Source organism: Mustela erminea, chromosome 18 (assembly GCF_009829155.1).
Source record: "Mustela erminea isolate mMusErm1 chromosome 18, mMusErm1.Pri, whole genome shotgun sequence".
Taxonomy (NCBI): Eukaryota; Metazoa; Chordata; class Mammalia; order Carnivora; family Mustelidae; genus Mustela; species Mustela erminea.
In genome coordinates, this window is record NC_045631.1 from 37,570,209 (window position 1) to 37,588,197 (window position 17,989).

Genomic DNA, 17,989 nt, shown 5'->3' on the forward strand with positions numbered 1-17,989 from the left:
ATTAAGCTTGGCTCTGACTGATGTTAAGGATTAGTTTATATTCCCTGAACATTCTGTGCTTGGTGTTTGGAGGAGAGCCAGAAGCCTACTTCCTGGCAAGGGGAAGCCAGGGCGGGTAAAACATTCTTCCCAGAGAGCCTTCTGTGGGTCTCACTGGGTATTGGCCGAATGCCTCAATGGCTCTTCTTGTTCCTTTCTTGGCAATGGTGCGTTCAGACCAGGCAAGATGGCTTCCAGGCTCAACGAGCTGAGGCATCTCTCTCCAGCACACCGTCTCAGAGAAACGAGAAACATAACCTCCCTACCCCATGCTCCTCCCCCACTCCCTGGGCTAACAGGCCTTCCTTTTTCCAACTCCATGGCAGTGCGCAGGGCGGCCCAGCGATATGGCCTTCGAGAAGGAGGAGAGACCAATGACTGGACTCTCTACTGGACGGACTACTCGGTGTCGCTGGAGAGGGTGATGGAAATGAAAAGTTACCAGGTATTATCCGGGGCAGAGCCGGTCCTCAGTATAAGTCTGGTATCTACCCAGTGGGCCCCCAATTTTAGGACTGTCCCCTGAGGGCATCTCATGGGTACTCCCGTGGACGCCATTGTTCATGAATTCTGGCTTCCTTTGCAGAAAATCAATCACTTCCCAGGCATGAGTGAAATCTGCCGCAAGGACTTGCTGGCCAGGAATATGAGCCGTATGTTGAAGCTGTTCCCTAAGGATTTCCACTTTTTCCCTAGGACCTGGTGTCTTCCTGCCGAGTGAGCGCCCACCTGTATTCCCTTCCACACTACCCACCCCCAATTTACGTTTCCCTCTTGTTCCAGATTCCCCAGTGCTGCTTTCTCTTCCCAGAGGATCTCCCCGTCTCTCTCTCCTTTTCAGGAAGAGAAGGCATAAAGGGTGTGTCCAAGGTTGAGAGAACAGAACACCAGGCTCTGCTATAAAAAATGAGATGACATTTCAGGGCTGGGTGCCTTGGATCCTGCACCTGCAGTTGGGATGAGAATTTGTTCTGACCCTGAAAGCTGTTGATTTTGAACTTGTTCCAACCTTTTAACTGTGCAGTTTCTGAATTTTTAAGGACTGTGAGCACTTCTGGAGGGAGTTGGGTAGTGGTTAGTGCCCAGATTAGGAGCAGGGAGGGACGCCTGACCTCTGGTCCCTGGCAGGATCAGGAATGGCAGCCAACCTTTCCCTGTCTCCTTTCTCACTTTATCCATCTTAAAATCAGGCATCCAGGCATTAGTACAGAAAATGCTCTGGGCCCCACCACCAAGAAACAGAGCAAAGGTGAGATGACACAGACGTGACCCGGGTCTGGTCTTCAGGATAAGGACAAGGGGACAGAGAGGCATTGCCACTGGAATTCTTTTCACATGGTGAGAATCCCACTCTGTCCTCTATGCCCAGTACTTTTCCAAACCAAGAGCTCCAGGATCCCCAGACTTTCCTAGCTTGTCCGGAACAACTTTCAAGACTTAGTAGCAACTTAGAAGGAAACATGTTTGCCTTCAGACCAATGGGCACCTCCAGATTTTAGTGGCCACTGAGGAACACTGCCTTGAAGTGAGTTCGCCAGTGGTCATCATGCCGATGAGTTGCAATGCAAGACAAGAAGTGTAGCAAGACTGAGATTCAGAATGCATTAAGTTGGTTTCTTTCTTCTGAAGATAGTGTCTTCAGGGTGTGTTCAAGGAGAGTAGTTGTGCCATGATACTCTGGCTGGAGTGGAGGTGTTCCCTGGGAAGACCTGAAGCTTAGAGCAGGGGAGGAGACTGGTTGATCCAAGGTCATACAACCTGTCCGGGCTGAACTCCACATCTCCCATCTGCAAACCCAGAAAGCCAAAATCCTTGGGTCACAGCTACCTTCATGGTGCATGTCGCATGTATCGGAAACCTTGCCTGCATTCTGTCACATTATTAACCTCCAGACAAGACAGGTGTCCTCATCCTCAGTGTGTAGATGATGGAAGTGAGGCTTAAAGAGGTCAAGTCCTTGCACAGGGTGACACGGCTGGTGAGTGGCGTCACCTGGGTTTAAATCCAGGCCTGAATTTCCTCCAAAGCCCACCCTCTCTCTGCCATGTGTGTGCATGCATGGCTGTCTCTTCTATTGCCAGATCTCCCAACATGTGTCTGTCGACTCTAGAGTTTTGCCGCATTAGATAGCTTTAGTGGTTTCTTGTCGTTGTTACTGTTTTTGTTTTAATAAAGACCTAGTGTTCCTTTTCACTGCTCCCCCTGCTAAAGGTGTCTCTCATTCCCTCCCTGCTGCTCTGGTAGCTGGGGAGATTTGCAGAACTACAGCAGGTCAAGAAAAAATAAGACATTCATTTGTAAGCCGGATTCGGGCTGCCAAGGGAGAGGTATATTCATCACCCGGACGGTGAAAGATATCAAGCCAGGCGAAGATATGATCTGTCAACTCTATATTTCAAAGGTACTTCTTCATGGTGATCATTTCTTTCTCGCCCACAGCAACCTTCTAGCTCTGCCACACCATGGGAAATGAGGTGACGGGGGCAAAGCCATATCCTGTCTTCAGCCTTGAAAGTTGTCAGACCAGGCCTTCTAACAGGGATGTGACATGTGTCTGGCCCAGAGCATCAGTCACCCTTGTACCCTTGTAGCTGGTCTGGCCTTACTTGGCTGGGCCTGTCGCCTCTAGCAGATGACCCCTGGAGGACACTGTTGGCCTGTGGATGCCCAACTTCATTTGGGAGAAGGCAGTAGTCCTGGAGGGATCATGGTAACCGGGTTTGCTCTGTGGCTGGTGGTCAGAGGTCATAGTGGCAGAGCCCACCGCAGGGAGGGAGCCCTCTGGAAGTGTGCATGGACTGGGAAGGGCTGGTTAGCTCTGCAGGAACACTTTCTTGCCGAACTGCCATGTAACACAGCCTTAGATGGTGACAACATGTCCTTCATCACGGGAATTTTAATTTAAAAAAATATTTATTTATTTATTTGAGAAAGAAAGAGAGAGACAGTAGGGGGAGCATCAGAGGGAGAGGGAGAAGCATGGTCCTCGCTGAGTAGAAAGCCCAGTGCAGGGCTCGATCCCATGACCCTGGCATCATGACCTGAGCCAAAGGCAGACTTCACCCACTGAGCCACCCAGGCGCCCCATCACAGAACTTTTTAATGTTACTTTGCTTGGTTGCCCAGAGATCTCTGGGAGGTGGTTACTTGTGCTGTAGGAAACCGAGGCACAGTGGGGTTTAGTGACTCCCACAGGTCAAGTCCCCTTGTCTTCTTCCCCTCAGCCCAAACTGTACTCTGTAGTACCAGGCAAAACCAAGCCAAGGTACTAATCTTCAAGTCTGAATCTCTCCTCTGAGGCTTCTGTGCCTTCTCTTCCCTCCTCGCAGCCCTTTATCATTGATGGGTTCAAGTTCGACCTACGGATTTATGTGCTGATGACCTCCTGTGACCCTCTCAGGATTTTTGTGTACAACGAAGGACTGGCACGCTTCGCCACCAGCTCCTACTCCCACCCCAGCCCAGACAACGTGGTGAGCTCCGGGGATGGGCCCTGCCCCCTCTCCCTTAGCAGGATGAAAAATCCCACTTCAGTCCACATTCTCCAGGCACTGTGGATGTGGCCATCATTTGTTGAACACTTACTATGTGCCAGGTTGCGGACGTCCAGATGTCCTTTCCTTTAGCCCTCTCAGGAGCCCTCAGAAGCAGAGATTATGATCTCCATTTTACAGATGAGGAAATGAAAACTCATTTTCATTTCCTCATGAAAACTCATTTTCATTTCCTCATGAAAACTCAAAAAAGAGTTTGAGGAACTTGTCCAAGGTCACAGAACTGGGAAGAGATGAGGCTGCGACTCGTGGCCAGATCTCCCTTCTGCAAAGCCGGTGCCTCAGATCTCTGATGCGTGAGGAGAGAAGGTCATAGCCCCCGTCTCTCCCTCTCTCCCCCACTCCCATCCTTCACTCTTTGACCCCCCAGGATTCCTGAAATGTCCCTTGGGCAGTGAACCCTCAATCTTGCGAGTAGCTAGACTCTCTTCTACCCCAGGCTGAAGGCTACCATATTACTTCCTGTTTTACCAGTTTAAGCCCCAAGGCGGTCCCTCTCTTTTCCTTCTCTTTTTTTTTTTTTTTTTTTAAGATTTTATTTATTTATTTGTCAGAGAGAGAGCGAGCGAGAGCGAGCACAGGCAGACAGAGTGGAAGGCAGAGTCAGAGGGAGAAGCAGGCTCCCTGCGGAGCAAGGAGCCCGATGTGGGACTCGATCTTTTCCTTCTCTTTAAGCCCCAGCGGCCAAAGGGGAGGGCACAGAGAAGAAGCAGGAGGCCTGCCCTACCTCCTGATGACACAGCCTTGTGTCTCTTTCCCCAGGATGATATCTGCATGCACCTGACTAATTATTCCATTAATAAGCACAGTTCCAATTTCATTCAAGATGCTCACACCGGAAGCAAGAGGTAAGGAGGCTGCCTCACTTTTGTCTTCTTGCCCTGCTACACTCAGCTCAGATCCTGCTTGTCCGTCCGTCCACATTAGTGTTTCCATCTTGGGTCACCTGGGCTCAGCAAATATTCCTTTGCCTCCTTATTCTCTGCCCTCTGGCTGTTAATCATTAAAAGAAGGCTACATCGTAAACCTAGGAGGTTGGGAGGAGGCGAGATAAACATCCCCAGCTGGACACACACACACACACACACACACAAACACACACACTCACCATATACACACCAAAGCATGCATTTATGACACCGGGCCCTTCTGACATTTCCAAACCAATAGATATTTATCCATTGCTAGTTGGCCAAGGGAGAGGGACATGTCAAGCCATTGTTCCTTTGGCCTGTGGTTTCCCAGGGTGATGCTCCAACAGAGATTCTCGAGTGATAGGTCATGATGCCTGCTGTGGCCTGGCTGTGGCTGGCTGGCTTTGAGATTCCCCAGAAGTGGGGGGAAGGCGAGGAATGCGTGAGTGTCTTCCCAGTTATCACTTTCACGTTGTTGTCTGATCCTGTCTCATTCGACTTTTAGGCAAAAGGGGGGACTGGAGGAAGTGAACATGGGCCAGGCCCAAGGGGAAGGCAAGGCAGTATGGACTAAGGCCTCCTGTGTTGGGGGGCCCATGCCGGGGGCTCTGCACATGTTTTCCACCTTTGCATCTTCTCTCTTCTATGACCGAGGCATCGTAATCGGCTCTTTTTAGGTGCAGAACCATGAGTTAGGTACCATCTCCATTTCACAGACAAGGAAACTGAGTCTCTGAGAGGTTAAGCTGCCCAAGGTCACACGGTCGTAAATTCTAGAGCCGGGGGAGAAGGTAGGTCTGTCGGATTGCAAGGTGCGGCTCCGTTCCCTGCCCCGGGCTTCAAAGGCCTGGTAAATACACAGTCTGTTTGGCTTCAAAGCATCAGAGAGGCACGTGAAATTTCACAACTCCCCTGGTGGCAGAGTTCCAAAAAGCAAATGGAAAATCGCCAGCTGAAACCTGCTTGGAGGGGCAGTCTCCACTGTTTCAGAGGGTGCCCGAAGCTGTCCCGCCTCCTCGGCTCCCCACCTGGACCCTGGGCACCAGGTCAGCCGAGAGTCAGTACTCAGCGAGGCCTGGCTCTCAGGCCTGGCCCTGACTCTCACCAGCAGGACACGCGTGGGTCCGTCTCTTCCTCTCTCTGAACCGCCGCTTCTTCACCGCCCCCCCAGGGTCATTGTGAGGCTCAGATGACCCGTGATGGCTGCAGGGACGCTGCTGGTGTTTACTGTGATTTTTCCTCGGTCGGAAGGCATGTAACCTAAGGGCCCCCATTTCCCCTCCTCTTACAAGAAGACCTCCCAGCGACAGGCTTTGGACTCTCAGGCCACGATGGAGGGGGTGTTAGGGGGCCAGGGCTCAGGGGAGAGTGTGCAGTATTGTTCTGTGACGCCCACCCCCCCTTCCTCCTCTTTTCCCTCTCCTCTGCCTCCTCCCCACCAGGCAAGGCCTTGCCCCTCTGCTCCACTCCCCCAGCCCCCATGCTGCCCCTTCTCCCTGAGGTCCAGGCTCATCCCTCCTCGGTGCACCCCGACATCTGTTGCCCCCAACTCAGCGTTTTCTTGCTCCTTGCTCCCAGCCCAGCCTTCCAAACTGGCTCCCCTGCCCAGCTCCCCTTCTCTGCCTCCCGACCAGCAAGGTTAGAGAGTTTGATGTCATCTCCGTAGTTGAATCCTGAACGTTCCTCCTGCAGATGTCCCCGTGTCCCTTCCTTTCCGCCAGACCCAGGCCTCCCTTCAGCCTCAGACCTGACGGCTGCTTGGCCTCCTTGCCCTCCTCCCTAAATCCAGGCTTTGATCTCTCTGTGCCTCCATTTTCTCATCTCTAGAATGACAGAAACGTACAATCCTGGCTGGCAAGCCTCAGACAGGCTGTTAAGGACCTATTGAGAGGACATGTATGAATGAGCTTCAGAAGCAAAAACCCCCCACACGGGGAGATGCTGTGAATATTCTGTAGTCCTTATTCTGTGTTTGTATCACTGGCTAAGGTTAACTGAGGTCCGGTAATGGATGGTCTTCCTTCTGATGCATCGTCAGAAGGTCAATGGTAGCCTAATGCTAGGTCACGTGCCTGTGTTGTCCTCATTCATCTGACCCAGGTAGGCGTCTCATCATCTCACATCATCCTCATAAGAAAGGGGAGTACAGCCCAGGAAGCTATTTTGAGAGCCCGAGAGAGAGAAACAATATTCACATTACTTTCATTATGGTGTAATGTTGTAATTTTTCTATTTTTAGTTTTTATTATGAATCGCTTACTCTGTCCCATTTACAAATTAACCTTTATTATAGTTCTGTATGTATAGGAAAAACCAGTACCTGTAGAGTTGGGTACTACCCATGGATGGGTTCTGGCATCCTCTGGGGGGTCTTAGAACATACCTTCTCCGAGTAAGGGGGGGACTTCTCTGCTGCTTACTTCCACATCACTGTGACTCCCGGGTGCCTAGAGCGTCAAGTTCAAACTCTTCTGCTCAATCTACTGTAATGTGACCAGACACCACTTTCCATTGTTGTCCTGCTACACGGGTAGTGAGCTTTCTATTTGTTGAGAGCTTGCTAGGGGCCGGGCACTGTTCTAAGAAATACACACACCTCAGCCCCTCTAATCCTCATAACGACACTCTAAGAATTATCATCAGCACGATTTTGCATATTAGAATTCTGCGGCATAAAGGGTTAAATAACTTGCCCAAGGTCCCTCAGCCAGGAGGTGATAGAACCACCATGAAAACGCCCGAGTGTCTACCCTTCACCACTAGGGCGCGCTGTCTGTCCGTCCCCTCTGTGGTTATCCGCCAGGACACTCTGGCTCACATTCCGTATATAGGCCTTGCCCATTCCCACTTCTCCATCTTCGCTCAGCTCCAACAGAATACATGAGAGAACATCCTTGAAGGCCCTTCTGGCTTGCTAGGCTTCCGTGTTGCCTTCTCTGATCTGGCTGTAGGTCCTGGTCCAGCCACAGAGCTGCTGTGCAGCCCGTCTTCTCCGTGAGTCTCTGCTCACTTGATAATCAGATGAGAGAACTGGGGGTCCATCTCTGAGGACGAGCCCGTGGATCTGAAGGTTCTGCAGGAACCTTCCCATCTCTGGACTCCTACCACGCTCTGGTCAACATCGACCATAGCCCATAACTGCTTTGGCTTGGTGCACACATTTTCATGTGTTCTCCATTATGCTTAAGCTCTCTGAAGGTTAGAGTGGCTTCCTGGCCTTTTGAGCACTTCCCATGGGACAGGCAGAGTCCTCCTTTTCTTCTGTGCCTCCCTTTTCTTTTCACCTTTCCTCCTCCTCCTCTTCTTCTTTCTCTTTCTTTTTTTTTTTTTTTTTAAGATTTTATTAATTTATTTGACAGAGAGACCACAATTAGGCCGAGAAGCAGGCAGAGAGAGAGGGGGAAACAGGCTTCCTGCTGAGCAGAGAGCTTGACATGGGGTTCGATCCCAGGACCCTGAGATCATGACCTGAGCCAAAGCTTAACCCACTAAGTGGCTTAACCCACTAAGCCACCCAGGCGCCCCTCACCTTTCCTCTCTTCTTCTTCCCCATCTTCTGAGGCGATCTGCTTCTCTTGTTGACTGTCTCACCTGTCCCCAGTTCCCCCGTCCCCAGCAGGAGGCCAACTGCGCCCCCCAGTAGGCACCCCCCCAACCAGTCATGCACTCAGCAGGAACAGTGAAGGGGAAGACAGAACAACTGGAAATCTGGCAGGGCTTGGGGGTCAGAGACCAGGTCCTCTGCATCTTCCGCGGCTCCTGGCACATGGCTGATGTGTTCAATTGAATTGGCAACCACGGGGCATTAGGAGATTATACAGTAATGTACGCTCATTGTGATGTGCCTGAGTCATCAAGAAGAGTTTATGTTATGATTTGCAGTGTCTGTTATACGAAGGCAGGGAAGTGTATAATGTATTTTGGGAAAATTTATTTCCCAATTAGGCAAATTAAATACATTTTTATTTTGCACTTGAATGGCTTGGCTTCAAGCGATCTGGAAAATTCATTTATGTGCCACACTTCCCTGGCATTGGCAAGTAGAGGCAGTGGGCCTCTGTATCGAGTGGCCTTTGCTAATGTGTCTTAAATAAATGCAACCTTGGTTGTTTCCTATGTGAGTTGACCCCCCAAATGGTCCTTAGGCTTCCCGTGACCCTGGGGGTGGTTTCTTGGGGTTCTCTCATTTCCCGAGCTTTGCATGGACAGCAGGCCCTCAGCAAGTGTACATTCCTGTTTCCTCCTTTTTTGGCTCCGCTGGCTGGGGTCCAGGGAGCTCTTTGAACAACCTTGTGAGCCATGTCTCTTGTCTTAGTCTCTCTTCTTTATTCTTTACACCCCTGCCTCTCTTCCTCTCCCTTTCTCACTTCCCATTTCAACTCTCTGTGCGCATGCGCGCGTGCCTGTGAGTGGGGGCGTGTCTGTGTCCCCACCCTTGTCTCTCAGACCCTCAGCTTTGCCTCTTTTCTGTAGTGCCCAGCTCAGAGCTGACCAGAGCAACCCTTCAGATGTTTCCTCATGAACCGTAGACATCCTCCGATCTCTGTAATAGGGTGACAAGCCACCTCAGTTTGCCTCTGCCTGAGGGGTTTCCCATGATGTGAGACTTTCAGTTCTTTTTTTTAAATTTATTATTTTTTAAAATTTTAGTTTATTTAAATCCAAGTAATTAAAGTATACTGTATCATTAGTTTCAGAGGTAGAGGTCAGCGACTCATTGTTGCGTATAACACCCAGTGCTCATTCCATCCCGTGCCCTCCTTAATACCCGTCACCCAGTTACCCCATCCCCCTACCCACATCCCCTCCAGCAACCCTCAGTTTATTTCCTGTAGTTAAGAGTCTCTTACGGTTTGCCTCCCTCTCTGATTTTGTTTTATTTTATTTTTCCCTTCCTTTCCCTATTTTTTGTTTTGTTTCTTAAATTCTCTCTGTTTTGTTTCTCAAATTCCACCCATGAGTGAGATCACGGGATAATTGTCTTCCTCTGATTGGCTTATTTTGCTTAGCATAATACCCTCTAGTTCCATCCACATGGTTACAAATGGTAAGATTCCATTTTTTGGATGGCTGCATCATATTCCATTGTAGATACACACCCCATCTTCTTTATCTAAACAATTGGGACCATCCTGGTTTGCTGGGACAGTTGGTAACCCTATCTGTGGAAATGCTCCGGGGCTGCCTTTTCTCTGCGAATAGTCCTCAAGCAAAGTTTCCGTGTCTTTGGTGCCCCCCAGAATCCCGTCAGATGGCTGGTGGGGGGGACCCAGGGATTGGTGTTCTTAAAAGGCTCCCTGTGAGTTTCTAATGACCACCAAAGTTTGCAAAATATTTGCCATCAAAACAAAACCATGATGTAGGGTGTTTTTTTTTTTTTAATATTTTTTATTCACCCATCCATTAAGCTTTCCACCTCAAATACCCAGTCCCTGCCCCAGCCTCCCATGTGTTTTCCGGGTCACAGGGACAGTGCCCATGCCAGGTCTTCTGTGTCATTATCTGCACGCACTTCTGGGCTATAGAGGTTCCTGAAGCCCCCTCCTGAGCTGTCATAGCCCTAGTTGTCACCCTGGGTCCTGGGCGTCTGTCCCCATTACCTCTGGGGTCTTAACTTCTCCAGAAGTTTCTGGTTTCCAGCAGGAGATGGCCTCAGATGACCAGAAGGTGGGCTGCCTCGCCTCACGGCCTGTGGTTTCCTTCCAGGAAGCTCTCCACCTTTAACATGTACATGGAGACCCATGGCTACAACATGGAGCAGATCTGGAGAGACATGGAGGACGTCATCATCAAGACCATCATCTCCGCCCACCCCATCATCAAGCATAACTACCACACCTGCTTCCCCAACCACACCCTCAACAGCGCCTGCTTTGAAATCCTGGGCTTCGACATTTTGTTGGACCACAAACTCAAGCCCTGGCTGCTGGAGGTAGAGGGGTTGGGGTTAGGGGTGAAAATTGGCTGCTGTTCCTGGGGATCAGCCGGGGTCAGGCTCATGCCTTCATCTCTGGTTCAGCCAGTCATTTTAATCAACTTCCTGGCCAGGCCCATTCATCCAGTGGTGCTGGCTGCCTAGGGCTTCTCTCTGAGCTAAGAAGTGGCCACCAGAGGGGAGTAGATGGCCGGGAATTAGAGAGCTCCTGTGCCCTCTTGAGGTCCACCCAGACCTGGAAACTTTGAACTCAGGCACAGAAAGACTCTAGAGAAAACAAGAAAGACTCTAGGGACAACTTGATTTTTTTGTCACAGAATCATCTCCCAGAAAGGGGGTGTTCTTCCTCAAAGCTGGGTGGCAGCGTTCAAGATCATATAGGAGCAGCCAGTCCTGGATCTCAGGGGCTTGGGCCACTCAGGTCCTGGTATCTGTGGCCAAGGGAATGAGTGGGGAACCACTCAGTGAGTTTCCTGCCTCCCCCAGACCCATGGCAGAGTGGTTGGAGGAGGAAGAAAAGCATCTGGGTGGCTATCTCTCTTCCCCATTACACCTGAGGTCAGCAGCCCTCAAACAACCCCGTCAGTTTGCATTATAGGATATGGGGGTTGGCCGAGCCAGGTGCCAAATCCCAGCGGTTGGGCCGGTTGGCACAGAGTCAGAGTCTTTAGAGGGCAGAGCCCGAATCATGTGTCCCCTTCCTGGGGCCTTGGCTTTCCTCCATTCCCAGCCTTTGTTCTCAGATATAGGTAGGAAGGAGAATATGGCTGTTTGGAGCGCTTACCCAATGAGTGGAACTGGCCACGGGACACAGGCCTTCAGAAATCACTAAAAACCTTCAAATGTTACAGAGTGCATCTGAATGATCTGGTCTTTTCTGTGAGCAGGAACAAGGCCTCTCCCTCCTCCTGAAGGAGGAGGGTCCCGAAGACATCAATCTGGTTTCTTCCCCACCTCCCAGGCTGGTCCTTTAGACAGCACCCTTCCCTCTGCTCAAGGCTTTGCCATGTACATGGGAAAGCGCACCCACCAGGTGCAGGGAAATCAGACACAGTGGCCCTGATGCTTCACAAGAGGAAAGGACCGAAATCAAAGCTGGTTAAACTAGAGGAGGTTCTGCTTCCTCCTCTCCTCACCGTGCCTCCAGGGCAGACTCCCTCTCCCACTTCCCCCCACCCCCCACCCCTGTGTGGTAGCCAAGGCCCCATGCTGGGCTTAGGGAGCTCCCTGGAGGTGGCCGGTGGGCCTTACTCCCTGCTTCCACACGGACAGCCCGGCCCCCTGCTGCCCTCACAGGTTAACCACTCTCCGAGCTTCTCCACCGACTCCTGGCTCGATAAAGAGGTGAAAGACAGTCTGCTCTATGACACCTTGGTCCTGATCAACCTGGGAAACTGTGACAAAAAGAAAGTCTTGGAGGAGGAGAGACAACGGGGGCGATTCCGGCAGCAATGTCGTTCTCGGGAGACCAGGTACAGAGGTGTCCCCTCACCTGGGGACCCCATTCTCTATGACTTTCTTGCTCCCAGTAAGACTGAGTTGTCCTGGTCCTCAGCAACCTACTAGTTATATGGCCTGTACGTCTCTTCTCTGAGCCTCAGTGTTCTTTCTGTGAAATGGAGCCAGTGATCTATAAGGTGGAATTAAATGAGATAATGTGTAATAAAAGGTTCATCATAGTGTCTGGCACAATAGTGTGTATTAGAGGTGGTGAAAAGTCTTGCCTGGCAGGGGGCAGTGGGCAAAATGAGTGAAGAGGCTTAAGAGGTACAAACTTTCAGTTATAAAGTAAGTCACGGGGAGGTAATGTAGGGTATGGTGACTATAGTTAGTAAGGCTGTGTTGCATATTTGGAAAGTTGCTAAGATCTTAAAAGTTTTCATCACAAGAAAAAACATTTTTTTTAAAGATTTTGTTTATTTATTTGAGAGAGAACGAGAGAGCATGAGCAGAGGGAGGGGCTGATGGAGAATCAGGCTCCACGGTGAGCAGGGAACCTGACTCGGGGCTCGATCATGACCTGAGCCGAAGGCAGATGCTTAACCTACTGAGCCACCCAGGCACCCTGGAAAAAAACTTTAACTGTGTATGTTGACAGATGTTAAGTATACTTATTGTGGTGTTCATTTCCCAATACATACAAGTAGTGAATCGTGTTTGCACACCTGAGAAACTAACAGACTGTTCTATATCAATTATACTTCAATTTTAAAAAGTCATTACGTTTTTAAAAAATAATCTTGCTTGAAGTTGGTGGGGAGTGGAGTCAGTTCTAACAAATGATAATCCTATTTGGAAAATCAGTTTATATTTGCAGAATGTGGCAACTTCCACAGTTTCACTCTGAGCCTCTTTTTTTTTTACCTAAAAATAAGAGATTAAGTTGTAGACAGAACTAGACATTATGGGTATGAGTTTACTAATACAACAGGAAGATTCAGGGATTACCAATCAAAAATTAAAACTGTTGCTTTATTTTTATGGAAAGACACATGAGCCCTACTACCCACCCTCACTACCCCCTCATTCCCTACCCCCCATCCTCCCCGCATCCCTGGGTTGGCGGGGGCGAGTGTGCCCAGCTCCCTGCCTGGCAGCATTTGCCTGTAAATAGGGGCCTTCATTCTGTGGGGTGATTCTAGTGTCTGAAGACTAAACCCGGCCGAGGACATGCCTTTGTTTCTTTTCAGATCCCACAGCAACTGCCATGCCCACATGAGCAGAACCCACTGATTCTTGGGGCCAGAGTTTTGGGAACTGGGACAGTAGCCTCTGTGTTGGGAGGACACTGAGATTCTCCGAGCACTTTTGCCTGTGCTCTCCATCTTCCCTCCGAGGCGGGTCGGTAGCAGAGGCTCTTGTGTGGTCCTGTCGCTGGAGCTAAGGAGACCAGGCTTCTGGAAGAGGAACCAACTTGTGTGCAAGGTCCCCTTGCTGGGAAGGGGCAGGCCTGGGGCCGGAGCACAGCGAGTATGCTCTTTAGGATTCCAGAATGCCTTCTGCTGGGCCAGCTCTCTCCCCACTGCTCAAGGAGGAGGCAGCATCCATCCACCAGGGAGAAGCTGGGGCCCTCCCCTGAGTCATTCTCTTGGTCATGAATTGGCCCTGGTAGCTCAGGGCTCTTGGTTTCCCTCCTGTGAAAGGGGTTTCTCATTCCTCCCTCCCTGACCTCCACCTCCCTGAGGGGCTGTGAAGGAGAATGAGATCATCACAGTTCTCATAAAAGCGCATCCAAAAGGCCCTCACATTTAGCCAAACACAAGCTGCCGTTCTCCAGAGGAGGGTTGCAGGGGTTGTGAACGGGGAGGTGATGACGGTCTGCCTCCTCAGAGCTGAGCCAAGGGGAGATGGGTTTTTGTGTGAGGAGAGAGTCTCATACAGAAAGACCGACCATTCTGATCAGCTTCCTGTGCATTAGGACATTGGCCGTCCTGAGAGGGCTAGGATCTCCTTTCAGGGAAACGTTCACATGTTTATTTAGCAAATACGGGTTGACCACTGTTGTGTGCAAGGCCTCGGCCTGGCCCCACAGGACGTCCGGCTTGGCGTGTCCCTTCCAGGCTTCATCCCGAGAAAATCTACAGCAGCCCTGCGTTCTGTTCCCCCACAGGATGGAGGAAGTCAAGGGTTTCCAGGCTGTCCAGTTGGAGAAAACTGAGAAGTACGAGCAGGAGAATCGTGGGGGGTTCCGCCTGATTTATCCTACTCTGAATTCGGAGAAGTATGAGAAGTTTTTCCAGGACAACAACTCCCTCTTCCAGAATACTATTACCTCCAGGGCTCGGGAGGAGTATGCCCGGTAGGAGGGCTCCGGGCCAGGTGGATGGGTTTTGGGATGGGTTGGGTCATGCTTGACCTTCTGGGTGACGGGCCTAGGATGGTGAGGAGGGTCTCTGAGCTTCAATCCCCAACCTAGAAATTGTCAGGGAAACATTTGCTTTAGTCTCACAGGGACCAGGCATCATAGGCATCGTTGGTGTGGGGTGTTCAGTATGTAGCTGCTTCTAGAAACTCGCTCCCAAGACAGGAACCTGCACCCTCCTCCATAATTCCCAGGGAGCTATCTCCTAGATTCACATAGGCCTAAAATCTAAGAGCTGGAAGGCACTCATCCTGTCTTGTCCAGTCCCTACCCATCACCTCATTTTATGGATGGGGAGGTTGGAGCACAGAAGGGGTCACAGAATGGTGATGACCAAAGAAGGGTTGGGATCCCCATCTCCTGACCCACGTGACTGTGTTATTCTCACTACATCATTGGCCAGAAAGGCCCAGGATATAAAGTGGCCCAACGTAGGGGCCCCTCGGGTTGGCCCCCTACCTAGACCCTCTTCCCAGCCCCTGCCACATGTGGGATTTGGCCTGCTGGGAAGTGGAGAGAGAGAGAGAGAGAGAGAAGGTGGAAGAGGTGGGCAGAGGCCCTGACTGTGTCCACTCCTTGGATGCTATTTCCCAGACTGGGAATGGTATGGTGGGAGGCACGGCTGTCCCCTCCACCTCCTGCGTGGGGCCCTGTAGTCATTTGAGCAGACTGGACACCCGGGGGGACGACACTGCACTCTTTGCCAAGCATCAGCGACCCCTCGGGGAGGGGTGGGGGAGCGCCCACTTTTGCAGCCCATCCCTAACCTCGGCGACCCTCCCTGTTCTACCTGGACAGGCAGCTGATCCAGGACCTGAGGCTGAAGCAGGAGAAAAAGTCCTTCCCAGTGAAGGAGAAGAAGGTTGAGATGCAGGGGGAGTCGGCGGGCGAGCAAGCGAGGGGCAAGAGGACGAAAAGCTGCCGACAGAGACCCCAGCAGAAACCCCAGGCCGCCACCTTCACCTTCAAACAAGTAAACCCTGCTGGGAGGGGAGCGTGTGTGCCCGGCACCCTTCCCCGGCTGGGGCCGCTCCGTGGGGGGGTGCTCAGGAGACCGCTGCTCAGAGCCCTGACGCACTGAAGGAAGGGGGCTGACGGAGGGCCAGGCCACAGGAAGTCACGACGTGCCGGGCATCCTTCAGAGGACTCTCGCTGCTCTGTCCTGGTCTCCTCCGTCGGGAAGAAAAGCAGCTGGGAGGCTGAGCACGATTCCCCGTGTAGGGAGCGGGCTCCGGGACCATTCTACTCATGGGTCCCAAGCCCAGCTTGGGCTGGAGTGCTCCCCTCTAGCAGGCCAGGGGTGCAGCTGAGAGAGGGGGCCGCAGAGAAGGGCTTCACGGAGGCAGGACCCTCACCTTTATGTGGGGTAAGGGACCACAGCTAGGTCCTTCCAGCCTGCTCTCTGCTCGAAGTGTGGACCAGCCCTGGACGTGGCGGGGCGGCGGGCAGCTGTCCCGTTGTTCTACAGTCTGAATCTTTGGATTGACCTTCTGTGCCTCATTATTTCTTCTGGCTCAGGGGAAGGACTCAACTGGCTTTTTGGTCCATCTCCTTTTTCTCGAACGCTCACCAGAAGGGACAGGATGACAGCAGGATATTTTTAGTTGTTTCTTTTTTTGGAACTTTGCTAGGGTCATAGGTCTTTTAAGAAACTGATAAAATATATGATACTCTCTTACCATAAAGTATACAAAGATACAAAGTATACAAAGTTCTAAATGTATAGGTTTAAGCAGCTCAAAGATCCTGTGAAACTGTCCATGAGCCCTCTAGGGGGTCCCTGCACCCCAGGATAAGGACCTCAGATTAGAGAGACTTTGATACCTATTGCTTTCCTCTCCTCCTCCTCTCCTCGGCACCTACCCTTGGTGCAGATAAATCTGTAAGTGGACAGAGCTGGGTTCCCATGAGCTGTGTTTGGTTTCCTCCTTCCCAGCATCTCCAGCCAATGGCATTGGTATCCTGCACACCGGATTTCTTCCTGAGTGTCAGAGATGCAAAGACAAATGAGACAGACAGCAGCCTTGACCCAGAAGGGGCCAGCCCTCCTCCTTGCAAGCCTATAGCTGCAAGGCGTTACACATCTGTACCTGACCTCAGCCACTCGAACCTTCTCAGCTGCCCGGGGCTGGAGCTCAGTCAACCCATCTCCAGAATCGAGGAGGTCAAATCTGCCTCTGCAGTGAACATATTTCCCAGCACAGGGGTGAGTAGAGCGGTCTACCTCCCCAGAAGGCTCTGCTCACTCAGGGGGCAGTGGTAGGAGTCTTGCTTTCTGAGCAAGCCACTTAAGCCTCGGTGTCCCCCCCCTGGGAAGTCCAAGTTGTGTGAGAGCGTACATGTTAGGAGAATGGATCCATAATTTTAGGGCTTTTCCAGTGGCCGTCTTCTGCACCCCATCTTTAGGCATGGGGCAAATCACCACGGACTTGGGGGCTTAAAACACACATTTATTTGTTCACAGTTCTGGAGGCTAGAAGTCTGAAAACAAGGTGTTGGTGGGGCCGTGCCTCATCTGAAGGCTCTAGAGGGAGGATCCTTCTTTTCCTTCCTTGATTCTTGTTAGATTCTGGTGGCTGCCAACAATCCTTGGCGCTCCTTGACTTGTGGCACTGGGACTCCAGTGGGACTCGTTGAGTGTCTCTTCTGTAGATCTTCACGTGGCCTTCCTGTAAGCACACCACCAGTCATTGGACTGAGGGCTCCCCCGGATCCAGTATGACCTCACTTTCACCTGCCTCGTGATATTTGCAAAGACCCTGTTTCCGAATAAGGTCACAGTCTGAGCTTTGTAGCAGTGTCGAACCCAGTTCATCCCCTTACACAGTGTTTCTCAAACTCCATTCGTGTATGGACACCTGTTGAAGGAGAGAACACTCTTTCAGATCTCCCCTGGAGCCCTAAATAACTTTTATAGATATTTATAAGCAGAAAACCAGATGTATACAATCTTTATAACTCTTCTACAATGAGGAAATCAAAACAAACATCACCCATAAAGTTCACATCAAGAACATTAATTGAATGTGACAGTTGATTTTCTATCTTTGTGGACACTAGGGTGCCACATAAATGTGGTCCTGACAGCTCTAGAACGGGTCCTTTTGTGTTTACTGTAGTCAGGCTATGTGATGATTGTATGTAAGTCCTGGAAAATGTTCAGCCTTGCTGGGCATTGCCAGGCCTAAGTACAATACGGTGGAGTGCAATGCTTTTCAAGTTCCTAACCATAGCCTGCAGTAGAAATCTGTTTCATTTCATCCGTCCATACACACACACTGGAAAAAAGCTTCTAAAACAATGATGAGCCATACTACGGATGGTGACTCCTTTGATATTTTTTATTCTGTTCTGTTCTGTTCTTTCAAAAATACCAGTTCCTGGGGCAGCTGGGTGGCTCAGTTGACTAAGCCTCTGCCTTCAGCTCAGATCATGATCCCAGGGTCCTGGGATCCAGCCCCACGTTAGGCTCCCAGCTCAATGGGAAGTCTGCTTCTCCGTCTCTCCCTGCTTGTGTTCTCTCTGTCTGTCTCTCTCTCAAATGAATAAATAAAATCTTTAAAATAAATAAATAAAAATACATGTTACAACCCACTACATTAATTTCATGACTTATTAGTAGGTTTACAACCACCATTCCATAAACACCTTTAAGAGATTAGGCTTTGGGGGCACCTGGGTGGCT

The 17,989-nt window shown here is 50.8% G+C and overlaps 1 protein-coding gene across 3 annotated transcripts in view; it reads left to right on the forward strand.

The window, feature by feature from the left end:
- Positions 1 to 17,989, forward strand: part of TTLL6 (tubulin tyrosine ligase like 6) — a 32,548-nt gene that overhangs the window by 9,348 nt on the left and 5,211 nt on the right. For 2 of the 3 annotated variants that reach the window (XM_032320397.1, XM_032320398.1), the window contains 10 exons: positions 366 to 484; positions 626 to 756; positions 2,284 to 2,440; positions 3,369 to 3,512; positions 4,356 to 4,441; positions 10,214 to 10,439; positions 11,739 to 11,914; positions 14,053 to 14,241; positions 15,103 to 15,277; positions 16,241 to 16,510. In XM_032320397.1, coding sequence (XP_032176288.1) covers positions 366 to 484; positions 626 to 756; positions 2,284 to 2,440; positions 3,369 to 3,512; positions 4,356 to 4,441; positions 10,214 to 10,439; positions 11,739 to 11,914; positions 14,053 to 14,241; positions 15,103 to 15,277; positions 16,241 to 16,510 — 1,673 coding nt within the window. Of the gene's footprint in view, positions 1 to 365; positions 485 to 625; positions 757 to 2,283; positions 2,441 to 3,368; positions 3,513 to 4,355; positions 4,442 to 10,213; positions 10,440 to 11,738; positions 11,915 to 14,052; positions 14,242 to 15,102; positions 15,278 to 16,240; positions 16,511 to 17,989 lie in introns of those variants that run through there. The other variant, XM_032320400.1, reaches the window with a different exon arrangement.